Source organism: Leptonotus elevatus, chromosome 20, assembly GCF_054856555.1.
Source record: "Leptonotus elevatus isolate MCC_2025b chromosome 20, RoL_Lele_1.0, whole genome shotgun sequence".
NCBI classification, from domain to species: Eukaryota; Metazoa; Chordata; class Actinopteri; order Syngnathiformes; family Syngnathidae; genus Leptonotus; species Leptonotus elevatus.
The window spans coordinates 14,881,967-14,894,295 of NC_141258.1; the positions used below are offsets into that span (position 1 = coordinate 14,881,967).

General features: G+C 40.1%; 1 protein-coding gene across 2 annotated transcripts in view; it reads right to left on the minus strand.

Moving 5' to 3' along the window:
- Positions 1 to 12,329, minus strand: part of LOC147157205 (signal transducer and activator of transcription 5B-like) — a 28,118-nt gene that overhangs the window by 3,487 nt on the left and 12,302 nt on the right. For both annotated transcript variants that reach the window (XM_086063691.1, XM_086063690.1), the window contains exons 15-18: positions 1,694 to 1,836; positions 1,090 to 1,245; positions 848 to 899; positions 645 to 752 (exon numbers count right to left, since the gene is read on the minus strand). In XM_086063691.1, the coding sequence (XP_085919817.1) occupies positions 645 to 752; positions 848 to 899; positions 1,090 to 1,245; positions 1,694 to 1,836 (459 nt within the window). The remainder of the gene's footprint in view (positions 1 to 644; positions 753 to 847; positions 900 to 1,089; positions 1,246 to 1,693; positions 1,837 to 12,329) is intronic.

Below are 12,329 nucleotides of genomic sequence, written 5' to 3' on the forward strand. Positions count from 1 at the left end.
TTAAAAAAGAAAAAAGAAATCATCCTAATTTCATGTCATGTATTTTCTAAAATTCCATTTCCGATTGTAGCTCTCTATTCAATTGTTGTTATTATTATTATTTTTTTAATAATCCTTTTTGAATTCCTGCATTTGGGTCAATTTCCTCGGCCTCCATCACACTTTTTGACAGAAATAATCTACTGAAGGCTTCACACAATCTTTTGGGCCGATTACCAATCAGTGATAACAAGTAAAAAAAAAAAGTAAAAAAAACAAAACGATTCGATCAGAAGATGGACCAATATATCTATTTTAAAAAACTGTTTACGAATATGTTTACTCTACAGTCGACCACCGTCGTTTGCTGGGGATAGGCACCGGCCCGGGCCATGAAATGGAAAAAAACAAGTATAATTGACGTCAATTGAAATGCATGGTATTAAAAAAATGTACCTTAATTTTTTTTTGATAAACATTAAATATAACATGCAATGTCTTATTTCGTGGAGCCGATCAATGACGTCATTGATCGATTGGGCAAATTAAGACATGACAGCCGATCACCAATTTTGCATAAATTGCTAAATATTGTCCGATCCAGCCAATCAGATCAGTGTAAAATCTACTGTGTACAATGAATAAAAATAAGGGTACATGCTCACATAGAATGGTAGGCAGCAAAACTGTTGGAATTAACCACAGAGGGAGAAGCTGTCTGGTCCATGAATGTGGGAGTTGTTCCGCTGGGTTCAGGATTTGGGGTGGTGAATCTGTCAAAATTAAATATAAACTTTAATATGTGATAAAATGCAGATGATACTTGCAATATTTGGTATTGATTTCGGCATTCAATAAGATAACTCACTCTGGCACAACTTGTTTGATCTGTGGTTTTACGTAGCCATCCACTGCTTTTGCTACAAAATTGACAAAATTAATTAGGATAAATTTTATAAATTAATATGCATTTCCAATTGTCTCTTTTATTCCATTTTCAATCAATGCTGCATTTTTGGTTTTTCCAAAAAGATATGCTTTTTGCAGAAATGTGTTTAAATAACGGCAGTGTTAATGAACATGTACAAAGTCTTCATCGCTGATACATACAGAGCGGTGGTGTGTAGTATTTGGCAAAGACCTCATCTTTGGATCGGTCGGGATAGAGAAACAGGAGATGGTTCAGGTCACTGATACGGTCAGCCAAGGAGCGAATGGAGAAATCCTTGGAGGTATAAGGCAACAGATTCCATACCAGCCTTTCACCTGCTCGCCGAGAGCAACAACATACAATTATATTCACCACTTGTGAAACTCCGTGTACTGTATAAAGTATTCCCAGAAATTAACAAAAACAAACAAAACAAATCTGGCCTATAAACTTGTTAAACATTTTAAAACAAATTTGACATTTTCTGGGCTTTATATTTGCTCAAGCCTTTCCTTATGGAAGGCCTTAAATCTGGCATGCAATGAATAAATAAATAAACAAAAAAATCAAAATGTGTAGTGCAGTAAAAAGATCAATTAATGATTGATCAATTTAAGTGTGTAGCACTCAAAATATTGAATATTAAATATTAAAAAATCAAGAACGTCTTGATTTCATCATTTATTTATGAAACTTGTACTGGCCTGGTACAACTTTCAGGTGGCCACTGTTAATGTAGAGAACCCTGGCAAAATACTTTAGAATGTGCACTAGATGTGATACCTGCTTTGTTGGGGTTCTCTGCAACCCAGGCGATGGTGATGCCACCAATTTCAGAGTCACTGAATCGTAGAAGGAATGTCCCGTTAGGTTTGGACATAAGCATATCCTGTGCCTGCTGCTTGTTGACAAAACCCAGGATGGCCCTGCAATAATTCAGAATAATATTTTATATACATTTTTAATAGGTCATGTTGTTGTAAGTTACTGCAAACAATCCAGGTGTCTAAAGTTATGGGGAACATTCTGATTATTATTTGTATTTTTGTATAATTTTCACTTTGCATTTTTCACTCAATATTAGACATTTTTGACAAACAAAGTTCGAGCAAAGGATTCTGGTTAGGATATTGGGTTAGGGCTCGCACGATTCCTATTCAAAATTCAGCAACGTTCCTATTCAAAATTCATTCAATGTAATATAATTTCACCTAATTCAATCTAATTAAATTCATTCAAATTCCCACATACAAAAAAATCTAAATTTTTTACTCACATATTGCACACGTTCACCAATAACATTTCACTTAAGTCCTTATAATTAAATATCATTCAATGCATGCATTTCACCACTACCATTCAAGATCATTCTATTTCATTCAATACATTAAATAATCATTCAATACCATTTGACATGATTTTATATCTTTCAACAACATTCCACCTCATTCAATATGATTCCATGGTTCCATTTTTTTTCATTCAGCATTTCAGTATTCACATGCAATTTCTCCAAAATTGCTTCACTTATTGTCTTTGTTACTGAATTATTGCTTAACCGCTCTTGCTATGTAACATCTATTAAAACATATTTCTAAATAAGAAAAATTATCATTTTTCATTCCTTTACTCCACCATACTTCTCTAGTGAAGTAAATGAATAGCTAAAGTACCACGAGCACAAGTTTCAAACTCAAGGCCCGTGGGCCAGATTTGGCTTGCACTTCAGTTTATGTGGCCCTGAAGGCAAATCATGTTTCTTGCTAAAATACCCAAAATGAAAATTGTCTTTATTTTTAATAACATTGAGATGCAAGCATTATTTTTTTTTTTACTAGTCTACCTTTAAAAATGACAGAAAAATAGTTGAACACTTTATACTGGCTTCTGATTTAGTGAGTTATCTATCAATTTGTGTAAAGGTGATAATATGCGGCATAGATCTATACAATTTAGACAATTTATATGGGTTCACAGTCATAATGGCCCTCTGAAGAAAAAACACAACTTCTATACAATGTGGCCCATGACAAAAATTTGTTTGACATCCCTGCTAAGGTTATTCTGGCTATAATAAAAGTCCTGAGTCAAAAGTAATCGACTGTTGGAGCGTTGTAGGTGTTATCAAATCCACTTAGATCCTTAGCGAGGGAGAGCTGCCCTAAAGTAGCGTGGTTAGATCTGCGCCTTATTTCTGCTACTGAATAGAGGTGTGTGCCGACTTTAACTGGTCTTAAGTTTCAGAATTGGCAGTGAGAAACTAGAAGAATCTCTCTCAGACTTAAGCAAGCTTCTGTATTGCTTTAAAAGTAGAGCATACGGGAAGTATGCTCGTCGAGTGTTGTGAAGGTGCGATGGGGTCAAGTCTCAACACAAAAATTAGTTTGACAAAGTGTCAATTGACAAAGTGCCAATTTGCTCACTAGAATTTCCCATAACGGGATTAGACAAGAACAATTTCACATAGTTTCACACTATAGTAACCTTCCTATACTATCTGCTTGCTGGCATACAACATAACTGATTATTACCAAACATATACTCATTAACTGCTTCACATATTGTACATGTTTGTAAGGTAACGCAGCGCATGACCCACTGTATGGTTAATGTGTTACGATTGAGGAAGTTAGGCCCTGTCACAGCATGTGGGTGGATGTATTATGCAATTTTGTGAGTTTTTCATTGTGTACAAGGGTAATACAATGTAAACTGTGGTATTACTGCGATTGGCTGGTAACCAGTTCAGGGTGTACCCCGCCTACTGCCCGAAGCCAGCTGGGATAGGATCTAGCGCCCCCCGCGACCCTTTTGAGGACAAGCGGTTAAGAAAATGGATGAATGGAACTGTGGTATTAAGTTATATGGTGGAAGAATAACCTTTTGAATGGTTTGGTCTAATAGTCCAAAAGGAAGCTTATACGACTCACACTCCAACAACTGTACTCTCTTATAAAGGCTACGTTAGTTAACTGAGCTTAAAGTGACCCTCTCAGTGATAAGAGGCCATGACGGCACAGAATGACTCATATATGTTATGTCGCAATAACCCCAGTAGGAAAACGTTATCGACAACATTTACAGAAAATGTGTAGGCTTTAACACCAAAAGCAAAAACTATGTAAGGGTTTACTGGTGTAACAATTATAGACCAGTCACCCTCAATTTTTTTTTCTTCCTTCCTTTAACATTTCACTCTTGGAAATATGCGCTTAGTCAACCTAGGGTGGGGTGAGATGCCTCCGCTCTCCCCCTTTCTATTTAAACCAGAGACAGTCCAAAAGAGATTACACTTTTTTGAAGTCACCAACCACAGGCCATCACCAGGATGTGAATGTTTGTTTTTCACCAACCAGAACCACGAGTTTATGGCACCAAAGTATTTTTATCGGAAAGCTTCATCTTCACACCTGCTGATATTGCAGACCGGCAGTCTGCAAACTCTTGTAAAAGTCATAAAACAACATGGGCCAAAAGGTCCGTTGGAATCCTGGTCAGTACATTCCAGCCTTCTTGGAGGTTACACGTGACCAGAGTGCCTTCAAGTGGTTACGATCGGAACTGGCCTCACATGAAACACCTATAATCCACAAAGCAATCTTACACATTTCACATAAGAAATTCATCACATACAAGTGAACTTACGCACAACTGAATGTTTCACATCATGTATGTTGATGAAAAAGGAATGTCATATGTATTTCAACAGGAATGATGATGGTAAATCAAGAGATTATTTAGTTACTCCGGAAAGAACGAAATGATCTCATGCATTATTAGGTGATATGTGTAACAATAACATGTTTTGCTTGGAAGAACTTGACTTGCCAGCCTGACCAAATTGAATTCTTAATTATTAATTCTTTAAATAAGTTGGAATTTAAAAGTCTCTGACTTGGGTTGAGCCAAAATGAGGGACGGCTCGCACCTCCGTTGACAGACACGCCCCACAACTTTAAAACAGCCGGCGCGACCTTTATTCAGCGCTCTCGTTTCCGGCCCGCTGTTCCTGCTTCATTCACCTTTTTCACCCCGTCTGGCCCAGAACTGACAAAAGGACTCCCCGGTGCCGTGCCACGTTTTTCAACCACGTGGCATCTCTGTTCCCTGAACGACGAAGTGTCTCGGATTTAACGATCTCACCTAACCGCCGCCGTGTTCCAAACCCCGGCGTGCGCCCTCCTGCCAGACGGACTTTTTTTTCTCTTTTCTTTTCTTTCTTTCTTTTTCTTTTTTTTGTGTGTGTTTTGTCCCACCTCGGTGGCACAAAGTCGTCTGACAGTTTGGACTCTGGCAGTGCGCAATTCCAATTCGCGCGAGCTGGTTCAACAGCTGGTCTCCCTTGGGACGCAAGCACGCAGCGGATCACTGCCTCAGCAGCGGAATTTGGGCAGCTGATACGCGGATCTTCTCGCGCACGCCGACAGTACTACTCCGGCTGAAGCCCCTGCCCTCGCCTGAAACCGGCGTCCACCTTGAGCCCGAGTTGCGTCGCACCTCATCCAACTGTGGAACATTTTTATTTAGTTTTTTTGCCTTGCCTTTTTTGGGAGCAATTTTTTTTTCAATCGACCTTCCCTCCGCTAGCTCGATTCAACTCACTCTAGTAAGTTGCACGTTTCATAGCCAATTTGACATATCGCTGGTGCAACTTCCATTTCAAATATCTCACAGATTTGGCAAGTAAAATCTTTCCTTTCTACTTCGTTAAATTGTTCCTTTCCTATTTTTATTAGCTTCAATTTTATCATTTTCCTTTCACCGTATGGTAGTTAGGTAGGCAGTGTTTTGATTCTTTATGTGTAACTGTAGTGAATAAATGCATGTTTTGCTAAATCTAGTTCAGTCTCAATCGTGCTTGTGTCTGAGTGGATTAGTAATTCTTTTAGTAATACAAAGAACCACGAACATTGAATGTGGCGACTTTAGATTATGAATAAATAAATGAGGATTTGGAATTTATTCGTTGTGTTTTTCCAAAACTGAAAGTAAACAGAACGTGGTGCCCCTATAGCGCTGATCAAATTACTAATTTGTCTAAAAGACAACATCAATTATCGCTACACTGGAAAAGTGTGTTAATGATGAGTTCCCAGAAACCCAACTACACTGCTACATAAGTAGCACTGGAGAAGCTCATTTTGCACTCTTTTTCTCCAGTGCTCAAACCGTTTGGAAGTTATGCAATGCTAAATGTACAGATTTTTTTTTAACTTTTGTGTGAGATGTAAGGCTTATTGGACTATTTAACATATTTTTGGACATATTAAAAAACTGAGGAACTTACTAAAAGACAGAACTTATTTTTTCATTTTGCCTTTAATGGCTATGAGGAACACCCTTCTAGCGACGGGAAAGAGAGCCAATTTAGCACCCACTCCTCTAAATTCCAAACTGTTTGAATTTGGTTCCAGTGGATCAGGCAACTTGATCACTTTTACATACAGATTTTCCCTCCTTATTTTTTTGGGTGACAATCTGGAATTGTAAATTCATTTTCATCGGGACCTTTTTTGGATTATACGTTGAATTTTGGATTAAGCCGATTCAAAGAGTAGTTGAACAAGTGAAATATCCACTCCACCGGAACACCTCCCTGCAATAATGTACAGAAACATTGAGGGAAGAAAAAAAAACATCCTACGCAAAACTAACCATGGAAGCGAGCCCTTTGTGAAACTGGCAAAGCAGCAACAGACCAACCAGTAATGGCAGGAAAGGCACGGATCATCCTAGACGGAGTTTACCAAAGTGGGGACAATCTTTATGCCAACATAGATGGAATTGTATTTGGTTGACACAGAAGCAGAAGTCTTAATGACCCGCCGAGCCTTGACGAAAATTGGACACCTAGAAGTAATCGTTGCAGATGGATCAACAACAAAAATGCCAGTCAGCATCTGGAATGGAATTGTTTGGGTACTTGGACCATACAATCTATTGGCATTGAAAGACGCAGAGAATTTGAACAAACCGAGATGCAAGCGCCGATCAGTGAAAGTACGACTACATAAGCTCCAATCAAGACTAGTCCGCATAGGACCATCCAAGGATACAACACCAATGGAATGGTACAAGCCTGTGGATGTACCTGCAGCAGGTCCAGGAGGTCCACGACAGTGACCTGTCCCCGGAAAGCAAAGAAAGACTGACAAGAATTCTAGAAAAAGCTGCTGTGGCCCATTTCAAGAATGACTCTGGAGACTTGGGCCCGAAGTATATGCATACTATAGGCGGAGGAGTGCATCCACCAGTAAGACAATACCCTCTCAAACCTAGAGCTGTTGCTAAAATGGACATAATTGTGAAAGAACTGTTGGCATTTGACATAATTCGAGAAGAGCCAAATCCAATAACTAATAGCCCCATTCAGGCTGTGAAGAAGCCTAAATCGGCAGAAGACGGCTGGAAGCCTGTTATCAACTTCTAGGCTCTTAACCGCTGGACGGTAGCTAATCGACCAAGCCTTATCGATCCCCAAACATCCCCAAAGACTTTGAGAATGAAAAAATACAAATCATGCATTGGTTTGGCAAATGGATTATTTTCAATGAGACATCGCAAGGAAAAACGTATAAAAGAAAAGCATATGTTTGGCAAAGATTGCCACAGGGATCCAAAAACTCAAGTAATGTTTTCCTATCAGCAGTTTTGCGAGTTCTTGAAGGATTGGAAATCAAAGTCTACATAAATGATGTGTTTGTTGCCAGTGACACAGAGGAGAAACATTTGGACATGCTGCAAACTGTGATCGAGAGGATCTCAACAGCAGGACTCAAGATTAATTTAAAAAAATGCCAGCTGTCAAGATTCCAAGTGGATTATTTGGGCTTCCAGGTGGCAGCAGACTTGGGACTCTCAGATGGATTCAGGCAGAAAATCGACTTTTGCCCCCAACCACCAAGAATGAGCTACAAAAAATACTCGGGCTATGCAACTATGTTAGAGATCATGTTCCCTACTACAAGAAATAGAAAGAAAGACCACTTTATGCGCGCCTTCGAAAGAATCCTGATAAGAAAAAGACTAAAGTATGGCCTTGGGCAGCGAAGGACCAGGAAAACTTCGAAAAAATTGAAACAAACAATCAGAGATGCTATAAGACTTGAACTGAGAAGTCTGACTACAAGATTGGTCGCTGAAGTGAGTTGTGAAGACGATGCGGTGGTAACGGTCAGCAATGAAGGCGTTGGACTAGTGACATTGTGGAGCTACACCCTGACTAGCGTGGAAAATAAGTTTTCACAAGCAGAGAAAGAGCTGTCAGTCTTGGCAAAATACTGGATCTCCTCGAAAGACCTGGCTCAAGGACAGGGTATAAGAGTCATCACACAGAGTCAAGTTCGTCACTTTCTGACAAAGACCCCCATCGAGAGCACAAAGGCAACCAATCTAAGATGGGAAAGATATCAAGACATCCTATTAGACCCCAACCTTGAAATCGGACCAGCGACGACCACCACCAAGAAGCAAGCATCATCAGACCAGGAGGAGGCGAAGCCATTTGAATGGGTCCTCTACTCCGACGGGTCCAAGAAGGCTAGGGACCAGTATGCACACTGGCGATGCATCCTCAAGCAAAATGGTGAGGAACGATGTCGTTGCAAAGGAAGAACCATTGGCAGTGCACAAACTGGAGAAGCGACTGCCGTGTTGGAAGGACTGTTGGAAGTTATTAATCGGCACGTGGGACGTGTGAGGGTTATCACAGAGGGGTCACTATTGTGCACGAGCCCTCGAAGAACATCTAACCATATGGGAAGAAAATAGCTATGTGGGAGCGAAAGGAAAAGGATTTATGTTGTCCACCAGAAGTTTCCGGGATTTGAAAAACCAGAAAATCCATTTGGTTCATCCCGCGAGATCAGAGAAGAACTAAAGAAGATGAAACATCACCCTGTAACGTGGACAGCACAAAGATGTACACTGTGTAGGACGTCACTATGACATCCTCATGAGCTCATGGCTCATAGCAACAAGGTTTACATAAAGAATGGCGAAGGCATGATCCTTTAGGACAAAAGTGTCATACTCAAGGCCCGCGGGCCAGATGTGGCCCGCCATGTCATTTAATGTGGCCCGCGAAAGCTTAAAAGTTTTGAGTGTCTAAAAATAAATTAAGAGCGTGGTTTGACCAAAAACTACATTTCCCACAATGCCTTTCGACTACGGTAGCCGCGGCAGTGTTTCCACATCCATGCCAACGAGTGGAATTGAGATGTCCAGAAAGAGAAAAGTTGATACAGACGGAAGACTGTTTCAAGAAAGATGGCAAGGCGAATACTTGTTTGTGCTTCAAGGAGAAAGACCGGTATGTCTTTTGTGTTACGAGGCGGTGTCGGTTGTCAAAGAGTACAATCTGTGTTGACATTTTGACACCAAACACGGAGCTAAGTACGCTAAAGCTAGCCTTCAAGAAAAGCAACAAATTGCCCAAGAATTAAAAGGCAGACCGCGGTCGCAGCAGAGTTTGTTCACGAAATCCACAGCCAAAAACAAGGCCGCAGTGAAAGCTAGCTTCATTGTGGCTGAAGAAATCGCCCACGCTTCCAAGTCTTTTTCAGAGGGAGCGTTTTTGAAGCAGTGCATGCTGAAGGTCTGTGAGCAGATGTGTCCCGACCAGTTACAGACTTTTAAAAATGTCAGTTTATTAACTCTTTGACTGCCAGACGTTTTCAGAAAAGGGATGCTGTGGGTGCCAGCCGATTTAAGCATTTTGACTGATCTTTCAAGGTCCACAGAAAATGTTGTGTTTGGACTATAGAAACACACATACTGCCAAATGAAAGATTGAACTCTCATCTTTCATCAGAAAAAAAAGTTTGTTTCTTCCTTATTCCGTTTTTCAGTAATCAACAATAGAAAATGGTTAGTTTCACCCAAATGCTCTGTTTTGAAACAAAATACGGAGAAATCAAGCTTTTTGTGAAACGATATTATTTCATGCACTCTAGTGAATTTGACACCTTTTTTTTCCCCATGAATGATGCCACAAACACCTAAACAGTGCTTTACTTATGTAAAACACTACCACCAACAATGAAAAAGTGTTTTTTTGATAGCAAAATACGTTTATTTACATTCAACAGTGTAACAATTTGACACAACAATTTGGCAAACTATTTACAAATGTGTGCAACTGTGGTACTATTTACAATTATGTGGCTGTTTCAACTACAGTTTTTCTTTTTGTGTAACACTCCCAGTAGTCATTATACTAATTAGATCTGCTTGATACTATCAGCACAGCTGGCCAAGACTTTCCTCCACCCGTTTCCAAAAAACAAACAAAAAAAACATAGTGAACGTCTTTTAACGTCTTTTAACGTCTTTGGCAGCCCTCCGTAGGATTTTACTAAACGTTATTTAACGTTTTTGTCAGTCAAAGAGTTAAGAAACACCATCACGGACAGAGTGAAGGAACTAGCAGAAAATCTTACAACACAGCTGGCCGAGGAGACACGCAGCTACACAGCTTTTTCATTAGCTGTTGATGAAAGCACAGATAACACGGACACAGCGCAGTTATCAATTTTTACTAGCGGCGTAAAGTCGGACCTCTCTATCACTGAGGAGCTGTTGGATGTGGCTGCAATGCATGGGACCACGACGGGACAGGACATTTTTGATGCGGTGGAGAAGTCCGTAAGTAAAAATGCATTGCAGTGGGAAAACTTGGTGGGATTAACTACAGACGGTGCACCGGCAATGTGTGGAGGAAAAGTGGACTTGGTTGGACTAATGAAGGGGAAAAATTAAAAAAATTAACTGTCACACGCCTCTGATAACGTATCATTGCATTATCCATCAAGAAGCTTTGTGTGGGAAGGTGCTGGGAATGGAGGACATTGTGACCACAGTCATGAAAACAGTGAACTTCATCCGGGCGCGTGGCCTGAATCACTGTCAGTTCCAGCAGTTTTTGCTGAAGATGGGCTCGGAACACGGGGATGTGCCGTACCAAACAGAAGTGCGATGGCTGAGTAGGAACAAAGTCCTCAAGCGATTTTTTGAGCTCAGGGAAGACATTGCTCTTTTTATGCAGAGTAAAGGAAAACTCATGTCTGAACTATCAGATCCAAGGTGGCTGTGTGACTTTGCTGTGTTGTGTGACATAACTGACCATCTCACCCAGCTGAGTCAGAAGCTGCAGGGACGCAAACAAGTCATCACGCAGATGTCCGACACGATCACGGCTTTCCAGCGTAAATTGGACTTATGGATGTGGCAAGTGAAACAGGACAATCTTGTCGACTTTCCTGTTTGTCAGAGCATGTCAGCCTCATTTGCCGAGACTTTTTCATGTGCTCAGTTGGGTACCAAACTGAGCTGGTTAAAGACTGAGTTTGATCGGCGCTTCTCTGACTTCAGAGCACAACAGTCTGGCTTTGACATATTTGCCAATCCTTTCACCACCGATGTCTGCACTGCACCCCAACACCTTCAGATGGAGCTAATTGAGCTTCAAAGCGACAGTGGCCTGAGAGCAAAGTTCCAGGATGCTGCAATCCAGGACTATTACCATCTGCTGCCCCCTGGTTTGATGCCACAGCTTCGATTTCATGCTGCCCGTGTTCTGTCCATGTTTGGGAGCACCTATCTGTGCAAACTGTTTTTTTCCATAATCAATCTGCACAAAAACAAGCACAGATCACACCTCACGGATGACAACCTCCATGCTGTTCTACGCATTGCCTCAGCACAGGACCTAAAACCAGACATTGACACACTGGCAACGGGAAAACGGTCAAGCATCTGGTCAGAAAACACACAGGTAGGCATGTTTTTTTAAAACTTAATTAAAATATAATAAAATGTAATTCAACTAAGAAGATGAACAGTTAAACTGTGCAATTTGATGATTGTGCTTGCATTTTGTTTTGTGTTTATCATTTTCAGAACATGATCAATCGATAGTAGAGAGAGAATCCACTTGGTGTGTTCAAGGACAAGCAGCATCTCCTCATCAGACTAACCGAAAAACTTGACCAATATAGTTTTAGAATTGAGTCAACCTTTATTTTGGTATTTTTAGTTGATTACATATTATTTATGTGTAGCTGCTGTTGTAATTATTTAATGTTTGCAGGTCTTATGTGTGTATGCAGACAAATTGTTGTCATCAAATCATCAGTTGGATGCAAGGCTATGTGCAGCCTTTTTTTGTAAAATGCTACATGTGTCATATATGTTCTTTCCAGCTCAGTTTTATGTTATTTTTCTTTATTCACTTGGACAGTTTGATCCTTCATTAATGGAGTTATGTGGGTTTTCATAAGCTGACAAAATGTAAAAGGATTTGTTAGAGCAACAAGCAAACATATGTTTTCTTTGCAACAGTAATTGTCACTTGAATAAATTATAATAAATAATTAGTTATTTAACATTAAGGAGTAGTTACATTTATTTTACATTACAT